The sequence below is a fragment of the Perissodus microlepis genome, chromosome 4 (assembly GCF_051167445.1).
Source record: "Perissodus microlepis isolate ML-2025 ecotype Zambia chromosome 4, ASM5116744v1, whole genome shotgun sequence".
Classification (NCBI taxonomy): Eukaryota; Metazoa; Chordata; class Actinopteri; order Cichliformes; family Cichlidae; genus Perissodus; species Perissodus microlepis.
In genome coordinates, this window is record NC_140464.1 from 13,177,185 (window position 1) to 13,195,960 (window position 18,776).

Below are 18,776 nucleotides of genomic sequence, written 5' to 3' on the forward strand. Positions count from 1 at the left end.
GGATGAAGTTATTGGTGTGAAACACAGATTTTTCTTTTTTGTGTAATAAACCACTCACTGGTAGAATGCAAATACTTAAAGAAGGAAGAAGGAGACGGTAACGCAACGACAAGGGTTAGGGTTAGTCTAACTGTTTGCCAACTACTAATAAACAACCATAGAAGAAGAAGCGCCACTTGCTACCAGAGGTCAGAGCATCTGAGTCGCTCTATTTAAAAGATTAAAAGATCCAGAACAAACTGTACCAGCTAAAGCTAGCATGCGTCATATGCTCCATACCTAGGCAGTCATTTGAGAGTATTCTTTGAAGATCACCCTCTGCGTTGAACCAAGGAAACTCAAAGAAACCTTACCTAAAGTTTGCATATTTTTACTTCATAACATTTTTTAATGTAGGATTCTTAATTGAAAAATCAAATATAAAGATTTCCTCCAGCGCCACTACTAAAAACAAACAAACAAACAAAGCACTATTTTTTCTGGCCTGTGAAATCTACAGCTTTGGATATAGGGTTCAAAGTCCTTTATCATCTTATAGTCTGGTGCCTTAAGATATAAATCCATTTATAATATATGATATAACCATTTCTTCTCCTGTATAGTTACAGGCTCTAAGAGGTCATGAAGCACTGGACAAAAATGCCACAAAAACCTTTCAGCATATTTCAATTTAGTTGAGAGGGAGCTAGACTCCTGTACCTCCTCTGGGCTCTGCTTTCAGACCTTAGAGAATCCAAACCCCTGTTGGGAGACTTTGGCCAATCACATGATCCTTTAAGAGCATATCAGGTGTATTGAATAATGAGCAAAAAAATCCCCCTAGGAAGTAAGCTGCAGTGGCACAATCGGTTAAGCGGAGCACTGTAACTTGTAAAAGTGGGATCTGAATCCAGGTGGAGGTCTGTCAGTCTCTTTTCAGACTACGCCCTTTATTTTTCTGCCAACTGGAGCTTTAATAACAAAGCTTTTTCTGTCATCCCCACCCAGCTTTACTTCGTTTGCCATCGAGATGCGAAGCAGATCAGAGGTTCAATATGGCCTTTATCTTGAGTCTGTTGGCCAGTGTCAGCTTACAGGCCCCACTCTGTACACACTGCACATTATGGAAGTTTTAATAGGTGATCAGCGCAGCTGTTGCTGGCACAGCGTTGATTTACTGTGGCTAAGAGAGGGCTTAATGACTATAGAGGCAGACAGCTCTTAACCCTTTGATGTGCGGTGGATAATGTAGTTGGATCAGGTAGCCCCCCCTGGGAAAGTTGCATGTACACTCTTGCACTGACATAAGAATGCACTAGCAGAAAACGCTTTAGGAATATAATTACACCGTCTAAAAGCTCCCTAATAAGAGACTGCTAACCTCTCACTGTTAGTAGCTTATTCCTTCTGAAAAGTTAAAACAACACATGGGTTAGACTTGTGCTACCAGTTTGGGCGCGCTCAATGGTTTCTGAACATATAAATGCACAGAAAAAACCAAACAAAACAGATACGATGGTGGTGCTTGCTTATAGGTGGTCCACACTTAAGGAAATTCAAGCTTACCCAGCACACATAGCGCCGACAGAGAGCAGCTAAAGGACTTACGCAGAAGCTCGCGCTATTCAGAGCATGCACATCCATCTCAAGGGTCAAACGGCACAAATTCTGTTTACACCTCCAAGACACCAATATCCTCTCTTTTATAGTGTTTAATATCACAGCTGGATAAACAACAGGGACTGGGCTTGTCAAACAGTCATGAGATGGATTAAACATCTGGTGACTTATAGCCAAGAGCCTGAAGTAATGCTTTTTAGTTCTCTGAGAATGAACTTAAAATGCAAATGTCACAAGCGGCACAATCGTAAACTTTAAGTTAGTATGCAAATTATTAAGCAGCTTCCAGTTTTTTTCTTTTTTTTTTTTGGGGGGGGGGGGGGGCTTGTTTTTTTTTTCCCCTCCTCCAGCCGACAGATCTCAGATCTGCTCATACAAAATCTAAACACCTAAACAATGTACGTTTACCTCAGTGTTTCTCAACAAGCTGCAAATTCGAATACAACCAAATGCTGCTGGTGAGTCCGGCTCAGAGCATTACCGTGATTATTTTGTTTTAAAAATGCAGAAACAGATCTGACATGACTTGCTAGAGAGATATTGTGTCACCATATTAGGACTGATGGAGTTGTTGGGATTGTAAAACTTGTCAATGTGTGGTTTAATTACTTCTTTTCTTACTAGCAATCCTGGAAAAGTACAAATTCAAAGACGTTGCAAGCATTAGAGTCAATAGCAAGTAAGACTTATGACTGCTTCACAGGGGAGACTTAACTGTCCACACACCTTCTCATATTTTAAAGCAATGACATCACAAGTGCAAAAAGAAGTTTGTCAATTTAAATAAAAAAAAATGTTTTAATTGAATTATATCTATTGGCAAATAATTTACTGATGTTTGAGCAAATATTTGTTAATATAAAAACTGCTAACATATAGTACTGAGCATCACTGCGACTCTTTGGAGACCACGTGAAACATGTGATCTGTACTGCCAGGTTAATTGATTGTGCAATATACTGAAGTAGAATTTCTGCACATCAATTATGCTGTTTTTTTTTGTTTTTTTGTTTTTACAAAATTAAAAAAAGAAGAAACATGAAGGGAAATTTTGCTTTTGTGCCACACTGCTCTCAAAATCTGAGCCAAAATACTTTACATCATGTTTTGTAGCCGAGAGGGACAGACCATGGCCTTGTACCACAAAGCAAGTTCAGCTTACCCTGGTTATCTTTTCATTACCTGGATTCACTCATCCTAACATCCACAATCAGGTTAAGCAATCACATGGAGCTATCAACTCTGCAAGTTAACTCGGGGTTTCCCCTGCACAGCATTTGCAGCAATGACCAATCACACACTTAGATAAGTCTACTGGCAGCAGAGGGTTTGATTTTACAAAGGAAGATAAAAAATGGAATATCAGAAAATTATAAAAAGGTTACACACATATTAGAGAAGGAAAAACTACGTTTTCGTCCATTTAAATAAATCAGCCCTGAGAGAGGAAAAACTCTGTACAGTAGTTCTGCTGTTGAAAGTCAGCATGAATATGTGTGTGCTTTAGAGCTTTTGTGTCAGTAAGACTGGAAAAAAGCTACTATATTTATACAGTAAATGTAGTAGGTATTGCTTATTTAATAGTGTGAAGGAAAACCAGCAAAAAAGCCAACAGTGTAAGTGTAAGACTCATTAATATCACAGTTCTATCATTAAGACACATGAGAATCAGATGAATTAGAATAAAGTATTCCATTAACACATCTGGGCGAATAGCAACACTGTTACATTAATGCTTAAGTTTGACTCGGAACGTTATAGTTTTTATTCTTTTTATCCTTCAGACCCTCCAACAAACTGCGCACAGATGCCCGAAGGCTCTTCCAGCAATAGTTACACTATTTTCTGGAGCATTGATTGGTCAGCAGGCGGTCATTTCATCCCTGTTGATCTCTAATCTGAAGCAGGTTAGGATTCCAGCAGAAGTCATCATGTTGATACACTTGGGTAAGAAGTGAAGCACCTTCATAGTACAGAAAACTCAGGGTTAACCTGGATAAGTCCAAAGCCTTCTTTGTAGTAGAGACCTCATATCACGAAGTAGAATGTTTTCTTGGTCCCTCCCCAAGCTGGATTTCAGCAGATTCACTGCTAGAACTCTTTGTTAGTGAAATTGTCAAAAAGCAAATTTAAAGTTAAAGCCAAATGCACCTTAAGTCCAGGGATCAACAGACTTAATGTCTTTACAAAACGTTGGAAAATTTGGTGGAAATCAGTGGACTGACTAGCTGACATTCCCATTCTTAAGCCATGTTGTTAGCTTAGCTAGATACACATGTGTACTGCCACACAAACTAACACTTTCACACACTAACCGCATCGCTGTAACAAGTGAAAATCTGTGCCAACCTACTGTTTTGAACCACAACATAAGCCTTCAGACATTAACCCATCTAGGAATGATAGCTAAATTGTCCGGTAGCTGTCAGAGGAAGGCCAGGATGTAATCAAAAACAGACGGAATAATCAACAAAAATGCTCTCTATTCCGGTAAGAATGTCTCCCAAAAGCACATGAATTACACTGAAGCAGGCTTTGGGGCTGTGAATGATGTTGGGTTACCAGCAGCAGCCAAGTCGCTGTCTCCCAATGCCAAGTGAGAGGATGCCAGGCACTTCCTGCTGTAAACAATCTACCCACAGACTGAGAAAGAGGGGAGGAAACCTCTGAATGAGAAACAACAGGAGACACAGAGAAGACCCAGTTGCTCAATGAAAATTTCTCCAGTGAACAAATGTGCTCAATTTGTCAGACAAGCTACGGAAGTCTGTTTGAGGGGGAACGTGTGTGTTTGCGTGTGTGTCTGCTAGGGACAAATGGCATCGCTGTGTGTAGATGAACACATAGCAAGTGCTCAGGGCTTACGGAGACAGACGTTGGATATACAGCTTGGCTGAGTTCACGCTACATAATAAGGGCTCTATCTCCTTTCTTTATCACCCTCTCTCCTCCCACGTTATCACATCTATTCCCACTGCTGACCTAAACTGCTATATTTTAGCCAGTTTGACTGGCTACTAGGGCCAATACTCACGTCACATGTCACCATGACCAGCCATTGCAGCATTTTTTTTAATCTACACCTGTAATTTGTATGCACACTGGTGTAAGCACACCAGTGAGGTTACATAAGGTTTGATCTGATATGTTTTAGACATAGCTTTCCTTCCCACTAACAGATTTGCTGGGAATCTAAACAAACGGGCTCGTCTGACCTGCTTAACGTAGGACTAACTAAAGCTTTCAAATCAGCACAGGAGGGGTATAGCGCATGGTATCGCCAAGTCATGGCATTCACTCGTGTATAAAACCCTCTCTTTTACAGTCTATGCATGCGAGAATGCAGTAAAAAAAATAAATGAGGGAAAATGACAAGTACAATGTATGTCTGGGTCTTGTGAAAGGCAGAGCTTGTTTATAAACGTGCGAGTGAACCGACCAGCATGTGGAGACGCTGAAACATATGTGTTTGCACATAAATTACAGCGTATGCATGAGCATGCATATGCAGGCATAAACAAAAAATGCACACAAGCAAAATGAACAGCATTCACTACGCATGCAAGCTCACATCCACCTAGACTGATTCACACACACAGGCATGTTTTTACAGACAGACACGCATACCTGCCTTTCTAATTCACACGATCACTCACGTTCTATGAAAGACACATTGAATTGTCAGAATGGCAGCAGCTGTGGCCTCATATTCGACCTGATGTCAAAGCCAGTGAGCCAAGGATAACATTAACACGAGCCTACTCCTGTCCCTTAAAGCGCACCCAGCCTGCGTCGCAGCGAGAGCCAAGTCTGCGCACAGCTGAACAAAGTCCAACAGTTTAATTAATCAGAAACTTCATTTATTGTTTACCTATTTACAGGCTGCTCTGGCTGAAAGATGAGCCATCTTTGCCAATGATGGTACACACTGACAGTAAAGTAAGCTCAAGTTTTCATTTTACCACCTATTCTTAAAGTTATAGGCCGCTTCTCTGTCTTTAGGCTTCTACTTTGAGATTTGCTGTAAGGGGGTAGGAGATTGGGTGCGTGTGTTTGGGGGATGGGGAGGTGTCACCATAAAAGAAAATGACAGCTTTCAAAACAAGTGCGGAGTTACAGCTAAGTAGTAAAAGGCTTTAAATTCAAGTCTCATTTATATGGCTGTTCGTATTAAATTTAAAAGGCAGTCCCAATTACATTGATCTAGGACCAGAACCTCTTACAGCGGGCAGCAGTGTGAGTGAGAAGACCATGACAGGGCTGGTTTGGGCTGGGCAAACGCAGTAGGGTGAGCCGTAACGGCCTTTGGAAGGATCTTGCTGTAGATGAATGAATGGATTAATGGGGTCAGTGAGTACCAAGCTGCTGAGAAAGGAGAATCCCAGCCAAGGCAGCCATTTTACATTTTACTTTTACTGCATGTGGACTATTTTCCTCTGCTGGTTTTACAGAAGGCCGGAGGAGGGTCCAAAGGGAGCGCGGAAGAACAAAGAGAGGACATTTTTGACTGCCTGTAAATAGGACATAAAAAGTGGGGCTACAAGTTATACAGTTATGATTTTATGAACTCTCAGCCACTTCAACGACCACACTGTAAAGGAAATTACCAGTGATAGATTTGACGATCACCAGCTGATTCAGACGAATTGGTGAAAGAACCTTCCTCGTGACATTTAACTTTAAAGTTATATCCTGTCTTAACATCCAAAGTGTCGTTTTTCAGATCATTTGAAACATTTCGCACTTTAGTATTTTGGGATGTGACACGTCTAAATTTGCCACAAGGAAAGCTTGACTCAAAGCGTTTTACAGTGCAAGCTAAACAGGCAGGGTTCTGGCCCTTTAAATGGAGCTCTGAGTGCTTGGCAGGCTAATAGATGCAGTCTTAAGGTGCTAATGGATGGCAACCTGAAAAATGGTCTTATCTGAAAAGGTCCAGGACAGTTATAAATTAAATAATCATGCTGGCCACATTAATCCATGTTCATGCCCCAGGGCCAGACCTCAGCTCCTCATTTGATGTGTGTGAGCTGCATATATGTATATTTGTGGATGTTTGCACTAGCCAGCTGCTTTCATTCACCCCCTTGTTTGATTAATATTTCTTTCTCACTAACGTTTAATTGCAAATTCGAACACATGTTATGGTTAAAGGTGAAGTCAAAGACAACTAAAAGAGACATTTTTGTCTCTTATTGGGGATGTCCACCACACCACCACAATTTAAATGATGTACAGTTATGGCTCATAAGTTTCCTTGAATACCAGGAAACCACGACTTGCCAGGGGGTAGGGGCATCTGAAGGGTAGGAGACAGACTGTCCTCATTAGTTAAACATTATTCTTATCATCAGAGACTCACGGCACATCACTGACAGCATTGCTTCATAACACGCTGCTTTTCTGGATTCTTGTGTGCAAGCGGAAACAGGAGCGGACAGCTTAAAAACCTCAGTTCATCACTTCTTATACCTAAAATCAATTTGAGGCACTTTGCCATGAATTAATTCAGCTTTTGCTTTGTGTTCAACCAGCCAAGCGACTCATTTCTATTTCACAGTATAACCAAGTGAGCACTAGAATCCAAATTTGGAAGGCATGGGAAAAATCTAGCCAACACTGCCATCTACTGGGCATCGATCAATTGAACTTCTCTAACCAGTGTGTGAAGATAATAAACCCATTTTTAAGCATATTTTTCAACTATATTTGCAGCGTAAAAATGGCAAAATTTACAGAATTTTTCAGATTATCTAAAATCAAAGGTTTTATTGTTAAAATATTTTTTCCTAATAGCCAGACTGAGTTTGTTGTGTTACTGCATTCATTTACATTTGATATCATATCATCACACAAATGATGGGACAATGCAGGTTGGTATTAATAAATAAAATCAATATCAACAAACCGGTGTGCTTTTGACCCTCACCGGCCTTTTATGAAGTCTGAAAAATTTGAGCCTATTTTCATTTGAATCATTTATTGTTTCATAAATATTAAACATCAATGAAATACACACAAGAGGCTACATTGTGGTGTCTGTTAACTTAACGAAAAGGAAAAAAAAACAATGACATGTACAATGTAAATTAAAAACAAAGTAACAAACAAAAAAAACCCATTAATTTAAAAGACGTTTACTCAAGCGACATGACTGTGGGGATTTTCCTAAATGTAAAGCTACTGTAGAGTCACTGAATACATTAAACAGCTGTTTTCACTTTCTAGCATCTTTACTCCACGACCAGTAAACAGATTTTGACATGAGAAATTTGTGCTTTGTCTGTGTCTCTCCTTTAAAATAAAGTCTGCAATTGCATCTCCTCTGATGCTATTAATATGTAATCTATTATTAAAAAAGTAAACAACTATGTGCTGGGTGAGGTTATGCTGCCACCCAGTGACCAGAGGGCAAAAACACATGGAAAATTATGTACAGTGAATACATGTGTGTGAATATGGGGATAGACTGAGTGTGAATGTGTGACTGCACAGTTCAAGGCAACTGAGAGCAGAGCAGTCAATATTTTGTCAAGTCTGAAGAATGAAATTCTCAATACAGACAACTGTTTGGTTGTTGTTCTGGGTGTGTGTGTGTGTGTGTGTGTGTGTGTGTGTGTGTGTGTGTGTGTGTGTGTGTGTGTGTGTGTGTGTGTGTGTGTGTGTGTGTGCGTGCGTGCGTGTGTTTAGAGATAGGACTTTTCCAGAAAACTCATCAAATAATTAAAATAATTAATTATCAATCAGTAATAATTGCTCCTTTGTGGATCCACAGGGAATAATGTCCTTTCAACAAATAGGCGTAACATTCAGTGAAAACATAGCCTTCCTTCTAACAGCCACCAAGAGGTAAAAATAAGTCCAGTTGTCTACAGGAAAGCAATTTCCTGATAAGTTTACAGTCTCAATCACTAGTTTATTTGGAAATTGTGATCCTGATCACAATCCAAGACAGACAATAGGGAAGGCTTTATTTTTGGGCGTACATACCTTTTGACAATGACCATGTGAGCATGCAGTGAGCATGGAGTGGCTCAGAATCCATGCATTTGACATGACTCTAACATGGTTAGCTGTAGACTGTCTGGTCTCAGCATACCATTGGCAATGTGCAAGTGTACACCCCAAAAACTGAAATGCAGCCTCTGTATGACTCTGCCAGTCTCTCACGTCTCTCACATTCTGTCCCACTCTTCTTTACAATACTGCTTCAGTTTATTAAAGTTTGTGGACACTGGGTTTTTTAAGGTCCCACTGCAGCATTTAAGGCAGGTTGAGGCCTGGACTTTGACTGAGGCCAATGCAATACCTTGATTGTTTTGTTTTTCAGTCATTCTGTGTGTGGGTCATCGTCTTGTGGCATGACCCAGTTTTGGCCAAGCTTTAACTGTTGGACAAGTGGTCTCACATTAGAGTCTACCAGATGAGTTCATGGTAGACTCAATGACTGCAAGGTGCCTCGTTCGTCTGGCTGTAAAACAAACCCAAATCATCACCCGCTCCACCACCGCTTGACAGTTGGTATAAGCCATTTGTGCTGTGCATTATAACCAAATATCCTTACTTTGGTCACATCTGTCCACGGCACTTTGTTCAGAGGCTTTGTGGTTAGCTCAGGTGCAATTTTGCAAACCTAAGCCATGTTTTTTATAGAGGGAAGAGGATTTCTCCTGGCATGTATTTGCTGAGACATCTGCTCCTGGGAAGATTGTGTCATTGTGTTAACACACACTGAACGGTCCAAAGGAGCAAACTACCAAAACCTTTGCTTTTATAGAGATGGTTACAATTGTTGATGATCAGTTAACCAAGATGTTTGATTCTCAGCATGTTTTGACAGGACTGCATAGAGCCCTGTAAATCAATCATTTTCACATGACTGTAAACCTACATGTTTTAAAGACAACCTTTCACAAATTCTACATAGTTTATATATTTTTCCAAAATGCCTACACTGGAAGGGAGAGTAAAAAGGCAGAGGGGGGAAAGACAGTATGATTTACATATGGATAATGTGTACATTTTTTACACTCTGTTTCTGAGAATGTTTTCATAGTGTTGCACTCAGGATCATTCCTACCACTCATCTTCTCAGTGATTCAATTACTGTAACACTGTGTGACACTGATTTAATTGCCGAGAATTTAGCTCCAGCAATAAAAAAATATTACTGGAATCACCGTAGCATATTTGTTTGCTCTCTAGGTGCAGTTTCTGTCTAGGTTTGGGCTATTGCCAACCTTTGTCCTAGATTAACATTATACTTGTAACTCCCTAAGGTGGTCTGGGATCACCATGCTAATCACTCCTAATAATAGATGAGAGCAATTGCCATTAAAGGTTATTAAGTCGAAATAATACCCTCAGAATTTAGCTTTGCAAAACAATCCTAATCACATAGTTTTGTGGATTTGCAATATTACAGTTCTTTTTGGTATTACCCACAACATCCTTAAAAGAGGGTGAAAGAGGGCGGTAATGCTCTTACTAAAGTAGATATTAGCACGCACTGTTACAAAGGTCACAGTGCGTGCCAGTGTATTGAGCTGCGTCCTCTATTATTAATTGTCTGGCGGGATAACAGCGAAGGGTTCGGCAGGATCAGAAAGAAGAAGGTTAAAACACAGCCAATATGAGAGTGAAGAAAAAGTCAAATGTGCATTCAAATGTGTGCTATTCAAATCCCTCTTGGGTGAGCTTACAGACTTTGACTCAGATATTTGAATTTGTAAAGGAAACAAAGGTTCCAAGAAAGTCTCTAGGGACCTGTGTGTAGCAAACTGTTGCCATAAAGATAACATTTACAACTTTACTTTCATTATAGTTCTCTAGGAATTGGGATTGTGTTTCTAAATTAGCCATATACATAAATGCTGGCCCATTGCAATGGGAAAGAGACGCTTTATGAGGAGAATGCTCCTCATAGATAAGTAGTGTTTTTAAAAATGTCAATACAAAAGTTGCACTTTTAAAACCTGCTTAATCATTGAAAAAAATCTATTTGTAAGGGGATTCAAAGGAGAAGGAAAAGCAGTGGGGAACATCCAAAAGCACCTTTACTCTCTGGACATTTTGCAATTAGACTGAGGTTCGCCAGCAGATCAACGCTAGGATAATCCTGGGACTGGATAGCGTGGCTACTAGTATATGGACCTAAACAAGGAGAGGTAAGAACCAATAGGAGTCAGGCTGACAAATGAGTGTGTCAATGTGAGTTACAGGGAAGCAAGACAAGAAGGAAAAGAAGGAGGAGATGGCAGAACAGGAGATACAGAAGAGAGGGGGAATGAAGCTGCGCAGACAACATGCTGGAGAAGAATAGGGAGGAGGGGTGGCTTGTGGTTGGTGCACTGGTTTGTGACGTCAGCAGCTTGTTGGATTGAGGAGCGGTGTCCTGCTGATTTTAATCCTAACTCATTAGGGAACCAAGAGCAAGTGCCTGAGCAAGCCCTCTGGGGAAACAGAGAAAGTGACAAGAGAAGCAAGGACTTCCATCAAGGGAGATAAGTGGAGCTACTTCACAGCTTGAGAGACAGAAGAGGAGAGAAATCAAGTATTTTACTTGTTACTGCTCAGTCTCATGCCTGAGTTTCTTCATTTCTCATTACTCTGTCTGTCCTAACCTTCTCTACACGCAATCTGTAACGTGCGTCCTGTCCAAGCATGTCTACAAATGGAATTAACAAAGCTTTGAAGCTGCAGTTTGGCCTCATCAACTATGAGAACCGCTACCTGACGGCTGAGGCTTTTGGATTCAAGGTAAACGCCTCGGCTACTAGCATGAAGAAGAAACAGATCTGGACCTTAGAGCAGGATGAGCAAGATGGGCAAGTAGTCTTCCTCCGCAGCCACCTGGGACGCTATCTGGCCTCTGATAAAGATGGTAAGATCATATGTGGGGCAGAGAAGCGCGATCCTGAATGCCGTTTTCTTATCGTGCCCCAAGCTGACGGACGCTGGGCTCTGCAATCAGAACCTTTTCAACGTTACTTTGGTGGCTCGGCAGACTATTTGTCCTGCTTTGCTCAAATCATTGGGGAACAAGAGCTGTGGGCCGTCCATTTGGCTTTACATCCACAGGCCAGCCTTCTCAGTGTGGCACGTAAGCGCTATGCTCATCTCTCTGCTTCAGATGGAGAGATATCTGTGGACAGCAACATTCCCTGGGGAGTGGACTCCCTCGTCACCTTGGTATACCTCGATGGCAAGTACAGCCTGAAGACCTGTGACAGCCGTTTCCTCAGCAACGACGGCAAACTTGTGAAGGAGAATACCAATGCAACTAGCTTCACTCTAGAGCTAAAATCTGGCAAGCTGGCCTTTAAGGACTGTGATGGGAAATACCTGGCCCCGGTGGGACCCACAGGAACGTTGCGGTCAGGCCGATGCTCCAAGCCTGGAAAAGACGAGCTGTTCGATCTGGAAGAGAGTCATCCACAAGTAGTTTTTCAAGCTGCAAATAAAAGATTTGTTTCAGTCAAGCAAGGTAATTTGGATCCAATGCAGTGTAATACAAATAAGTGCGTTCTTCGTGTCATTACAGCTCTGCTTTTTTAAATGATGAACAGAAGGCTATACTTACAGTATACTATTCTTAACTGAGTATCAGATTCAAAATCATTAAAGAGGGGATAACTTTAATGAGCGACAGTCTGAGAGGGTAAACAATTCGATTTAAGCATTTGCAAAGACATAAAATCTTTAGGTAAACATTCATGCATTAATTGTAACAAGCAGACACCAAAAAGAGCATAAACATGTGAGATAAACAGCTAGAATAAGTACACGCCAAAGGAAAGAACAAGTTCTATTTCTGATTATATGCAATAATAATTTATCCAAGTACATTTGATTTCTGATAAGTAGTCTCATTGCAGCATTATGCCTCTCTTTAAATCAGCAGGGACTTTGCAAAGTAATTCAAGAACTGAGCTATGATGGCTACGTCGATTGTTTTCTAGGTGTAGCTATTGGGGTTATCTGAGAGTTCAGCCAAAGCAAAACAGTTCAAACCAGCACAATTGAGGTCATGACTTGTCTTCTGAGTAGAACATTGCCTCTGTCTATGATAATGAACTCCACTTGGTCTAGGTTTACAAAAATACATATTTATAGCTATATTGTAGTAACCAGAAAAAAGCAATGAGTTATCTTTTACCAGTTAGGAATATAAAGCTCTGCCACTTTTGCCTGGATGTTGGAATGGTTGATGGCAACTGTGAAGGCAGTTGCAGTAATGGGCTTTGTCATTTCCACTGTGTCCATTGAAGATTAAGTAGTGTGCAAATGACTCCAGGAGAGATCTGTGCCCCAGTGGTGTCAATTACCATCAATGGACTTTAAGCCTTACAGCTACACGCTCTTTACCTTTTACCTTTCTCCAAATTATGTGGATCTATAGTTAACTACTGTGACAGTGAGGTGTTAGCAGCTATAGCCAGGCCTTAGCAGACAGCTCAGGCACACGATCTTCTTTCAGGCTGGTTGATGTGATCTGCTCTGCCCAGTAATATTATGCAGATGAAGCAGGACAAGGAGAAGATAGTTTTTTCTTCTTCCAAGTTTTTCTCAAGCTTTAAGAGTCAATTAAAACAATAATTCAAACAACTATCACTGTAGGACAACTCTGTTGTTAAATTACCTCTATAGTGAAAAGTGGGAAGGGGATTCTCAGACTAATGTTGGGCTGCAGACATTATTATGCTTATGCAAGAATAATATTCTGCATTAAAAGAGATTACTATGAGGGAAATATTTCAGCAACCTGACAGTTCATCTACATAACAGAAGGTTAAGACTAATTTTCGCCAGTACTGTTTTGCCTTGTGGCAGCTCCACGTTTCTTTAAGGAACAAGGCTCTGAAAGCTGCTTACTGGACCCTGCCGTGCAGATTTGCATTTCGCCACTCAGGGAATTACAGCAAGCGAATGAACAGGAAGGGTGGAGGGGTGACTGAGGGGGATTAGGGTTGTAACGGGATTAAGAGAAAGGTTAAAGGATATTTCTGTGGCATCTAATTTGAACTACAGCAGACACAGTTCAGTTATACGTGTCTGTGTTACCACCAGAGTTTATGTGACATGCGGATTAGGGGCTGAAACAATAGACTCACTGCAAGTGAGGCGCCTGTGGTTAGAGAACAGGAGAAAAACAGGTCACGTGAGATGAGGTCATGAAATTTGTTTAAGAAAGCAAATGCTGGTTATTGGCTGAAAAGCTGCAACTGATTTCTTAGTCAAACCGTATTGAGACCTTAGGGTCTGAAAGACTGATAGATGGATTATATAGTTCACTGGTAGGGAAGAATGGCAAAAGCATGCAACTTACCTTAGAAATTCAACAAATGCAAATCTTAAAAATTCTGCAGTGGCAGGGGTACCCGGACCTGGGATATAGAGTATGTTTGGGGAGTGTGAATGTGTGTACAGTGTCTATTTGTGTCTGTCTCCACGTCGGGTGAGTGCCGAGTATTTATTTATGTATATGGGGGTGGGCATGCACGTTTGCGTCTGCGTGCGCCTGTTCGTCTGTGTCTATATGTCAGCTTGGGTCTTAGACTCTACCTCTCTGGGAACATCTCAGGCTCTCCGAGGTATGGAGGCCTATCTCCCCTCACCACACTCCCTGCCAGTGGCTGATGCCCTCAGACGTTGGTGTGTTGGTGGTTCTTGGTGTCTGGGGCTGGGCGCTCATGTATGTGCCGACTCACTCCTGGTGGCCGATTGGCGGGGCCTGGCGCCTGTGGCCCAGCTGGGCCCCTTCCGGAGGGTGGGGTGCCCTCAGGCCTCTGGGCCTGAGGCCCGGTCCTCTCTGGCACAGCTGGCTGCCGGCAGAGCCTGCAGGCACGTCACTGCAACCCCCTCTGGCCTCTGCTCCGTGGCTGCTGGGTGACCTCTCGTTTGGGGCTCTACATCTTTCTTGGCTGCTACCTCAAAGCACATTGTGCGCTGTCAATCTTGCATACTGCACAATAACATGTAATATTTAGTATCTACTGTTATCTACTGTTAGCTAGTTTATTGTGATGGTGTTGTATTTATTATGTTGCTCTTTTTTGTTTGTTTTCCCTTCTGTTTTTTCTTATCTCCATACAGGTGATCCAGGTGTTTTGTTTGTTTTTCTTTTTTTTTCTTCCCCCCTTTCTCACCATCTCTTCTCCCCTCTATTTTTCTTTGTCTCTCTTTCTTTCATTCTTTCTCCCTGTCCTATCCCCCAGTCATGTCTGTCCCGTCTGTAACAACCGAAAATCAAATCAAATCAATACATAATTATGATAAAGGTCAATCAAATGGACCAATATGGCAAGGCCATGATGATCCAATTGGTAAAGTGAATCCGCTTGGCAGACAATAATTCTGATGGCTAAAGATCCAAACGGGACAGGCAAAAAAATAAATAAATAAATAAATAAATAAATAAAAATAAAAAAAATTCTGCTATTACTCAAAACCAACCTAAAGACAATTTCTTGATTTTGCCATCAAAAAGACTACCAGGCAAAAAAGATTCATACTTGAGACTTGTTGTGAGTGTAACATTTAGAATAGGGTAAATGCAAATGTAATATTCATTTTAGCACATATTATTCAACTTGTCCTGTTATCACACATACCTTGGTTAGCAGAGCTGATATATAACAGACTAGAGCAAGCTGGAGTCTTGAAGCAGATGGTAGCATGCACTGGAGTCAACAGCGACAGAAACACTTTTGTTGCTAAAACCTTTGGAGCAACTAAAACGATTGTGGATTACCGTTATGCACAGACAATCTGTTTGGCAATGCTATAGCTTGAGTATCTATCACTCAATAAAAAGCAAAGGGCATTCCGACCAGTAAACCATATAAACCAATAAAAAAAATGATAATAAAAAATCCATTTAACCAAGACACACTTATCAATGTTATCTCTTCCTCCCTTTATTACTAGGAGTGAGTATTTCAGCCAATCAGGACGTGGAGACAGACATGGAGACCTTTCAGATGGAGATAGATAAGGAAAGCAAAAAGTCTATGTTCAGAACCAATGGCGGATCCTACTGGACATTAGTGACTCATGGAGAGATCCAATCCACTGCCACAGAGGTGTAAGTAGCTATTAAAGCTGTGCGGGAGCTATGTATAACCTGTATACTAACGTGAAGAAATATTAAACAGTTTCCATGTTACGCTAGACACGTCTTTGCACTGTGTGCTGCAGACATATCTACTGAAATTAGCATGCTAACTACACTGTTTCATCCAATTAAATCATGGCCTCACAGGCCACTGTGAGGTGCTATCGCTTCAAGTTTAACAAACTAGTCTATACATAAGATGGAACATGTGACTTGATATATACTCCTCTCAATAATTTTAGAACATATGAAGTCGGATTAATGACAATCTGTTCTTTTTGAGTAGTATGGTGTGAAGTATGGCAAAATCAGTTTTATAGCACCTTAAAAGAAGCATTAGAGAGATACAGAAAACTAGAAAATGTTACAACATACAATGCTACAAACATATACTGGACTGAAAATGTTTTTCAGTCCAGAATAAGACAAACTGTCCACATATAGAGAAAATTCAGGACTTGCACTACTCTGTTACTACTCTGCTAAAAATCACACAAAGAATATTCTGGACAGAGTGAGGAAAAAAAACCCTGATTATTCAGTCCAAAAAGACATACTATAACACTTGGGACAATGTCCTGTGGGGGGAGACAAAAGTAAAAAAATTTGTCACAAATCCCCAATAACTGGGAAGACAAAAAAACAACACTACACCCAAACAGCAAAACATCATAGCCTGGGGCTGTTTTCCTGCTTCCGTGTCATGCAATCAATGTGTGAACAATAAATTCAAAATTTTACAAGAGAATGTCAGGATAACAAGTCCATGATCTGAAGATTACAAAAGTGTTTGGTGAAAACAACAACAAAATAACTAAACCCAAGTGAAAAAGGCCTGAAGACGGGTATTCGATCAAAAAACTTCTGAATTACTGATGAAATGAAGCATTGATATGTAGGTATCATCCAAAATATGCTATTGATTCAATTCAATTTTATTTATATAGAGACAAATCAGTACAATAGTTTCCTCAAGATGAAGGAATGTGGGAAGGAAAAACTCTCTTTTAACAAGAAAGTGGTTCTGCTGGAAGAAACTTCCAGCAGGCTCAGGGAGGGGCAGCCATCTGCTGTAACCGGCTGGGGTTGAGTGGAGGAAAAAAGGATACAGAAACACAGTTGTTGTGCAAGTCACAACTAAAGTGTGTTCTTCGAGTTACTAAATTCAAGAGTTCTCAAGTGTGCACTTTGTGTGTTTAAGAATTGTATTTAACTCTAAAATGTTACCATTCCTGATGAGTTGTTATTTTAATTAGATTGGGTTTGTTCACAATTGTAACTTAGTTGTAGACACAGGTTATCCTCCCACTGGTTTGGTTGTTAGTGCAGTTGTTATTATTGGTATTATCAATCCAAACTGTTGCCTTTTATAAATCCTGACCAAGTGGTTTTTGTCCTTAAATCTAAGCACAAGAAAATCACAGTTAACGGTGAAACTTAACTGCCCCAAGGAAGATTTGCCTCTTGTTGTGGAAAACACTCCAATGTCATTTCAGAACTTCTTGTGGTTTTCAAAATGCATTTCATAGGTAATCAATGTCGAAATCCTGGTAAGTCTATATCTCACGTCTGATTCTCCTTCTGCCTGTCTATGTCGTTTACCCAGTGAGGTCAACACAATGTTTGATATTGAATGGAGGGGACAAAGAGTAGCGCTCAAAGCAAGCAATGGAAAGTACGTGTGTACAAAGAAGAATGGGCAGCTCTCCGCAGTCAGCGATACAGTGGGTACGTGCCTTTAAGCAAGATGCTGGAGAGTCAGCTGTGTCTGTTTGAAATTCCCACCACGTATTTATCCTTCGTTTCAGCTGATGATGAGTTGTTCCTGATGAAACTCATCAACCGCCCTATGCTGATCCTTCGTGGAGAAAATGGCTTTGTGTGTCACCACAAGAACTCCAACACTCTAGATGCGAATCGATCCGTCTATGACATCTTCACACTGATTTTCAACGACGGCGCCTACAATATAAAAAGTCAGTGTGTCCACAACATATTACATTTTAATGAGTACACTTGCATTTTGTTGCCATGTAATAGCTATTAATTGTATTATTAATGGATGTGTATTCTTCTGTAGGTGTGAATGGAAAGTTCTGGTATGTCTCTAGCAGTGGCCTGGTGTGCTCAGATGGAGAAAAGTCAGAGAACTTTTTCCTTGAGTTCCTGGAACATGGACGTGTCGCCATCAAGGGCTCCAATGACAAGTACCTTCGTGGAGACCAGGGAGGCACACTTATGTGTGATGGCAAATCTGTCGATGCATCTTCTCTCTGGGAGTACTGATTCCCTTCAATGTGGGTCTTCAGTGATGGCCTATAATGCAAGGGCAGGATGTGCTTTTACCAGGTCATATGAAGCAGACTGACTGGAAAATATTTTCCTGCCTTTTTTGTTTTGTTTTGTTTTCCTTTTTTTTTTTGGCTTGATTTTTTTCTTTTGAAATTGGGAAGAAGTGAACACTTTAGAAAGATATGTTTCTTTGATGTTTTGTCTTTCAAAAATGCCAACATCAAACGACACATACTGTGTGAAAAATGTGTCATTTTTTGTAATTTCACAAATGGGGAGACAAGAAATGCTGTCACGGTTCTTTCAGTCAGGCTTTGTTCAATATGCAACCTTATATCTTTGAGGGCAGCCATACCAACCGGTCATAACACAGGGTGTTACTGCCAAGAATGTAAGCACCTCTCACTGTTTGCTGTTACTTTGACAAATTTTCTGCTTAACCTACCCAGAGAGTTTGTTAATAGATAGCAACAAAAATCATCCTCTGTTGAAGCTGAAGTTTAATAGGTTACATCTCCAAAAGTAAAAAAAAAAAAAAAAAAAAAACACAGATAATGACAAGTCAGTGTCATTATCCCTGGATCCTTAGGCTTAATTAAAAAAAACATTTACCTATGTATAGAAACACATTTGGTTTGGTTTATGTACAGTGCTATTCAGCTAGCATTGTCCATGTTTATGAAAGCCTGACGTGTAAAACCTCTCGGCATTTGCGTAGAGCTTTTAAATGATTTCGAGTTAGGCTCTGACTTTAACACATTCAACAAGA

At 40.6% G+C, this 18,776-nt stretch overlaps 1 protein-coding gene across 1 annotated transcript; it reads left to right on the forward strand.

The window, feature by feature from the left end:
* Positions 1-10,994: 10,994 nt before the first annotated feature.
* Positions 10,995-18,553, forward strand: fscn2a (fascin actin-bundling protein 2a, retinal). Its single transcript, XM_084925875.1, has 5 exons — positions 10,995-12,085; positions 15,529-15,685; positions 17,322-17,443; positions 17,524-17,691; positions 17,796-18,553. The coding sequence occupies exons 1-5, from the start codon at positions 11,263-11,265 to the stop codon at positions 17,999-18,001; spliced, it is 1,476 nt and encodes a 491-aa protein (XP_084782001.1). The 5' UTR covers positions 10,995-11,262; the 3' UTR covers positions 18,002-18,553.
* Positions 18,554-18,776: the final 223 nt, after the last annotated feature.

Bases quoted from the DNA above. Each gene is read 5' to 3' on its own strand.
- fscn2a (XM_084925875.1), top strand. From the start codon at position 11,263: ATGTCTACAAATGGAATTAACAAAGCTTTGAAGCTGCAGTTTGGCCTC. The intron at 17,444-17,523 runs GTACGTGCCTTT...CCTTCGTTTCAG, and splicing joins CGCAGTCAGCGATACAGTGG to CTGATGATGAGTTGTTCCTG. The intron at 17,692-17,795 runs GTCAGTGTGTCC...ATTCTTCTGTAG, and splicing joins CGGCGCCTACAATATAAAAA to GTGTGAATGGAAAGTTCTGG.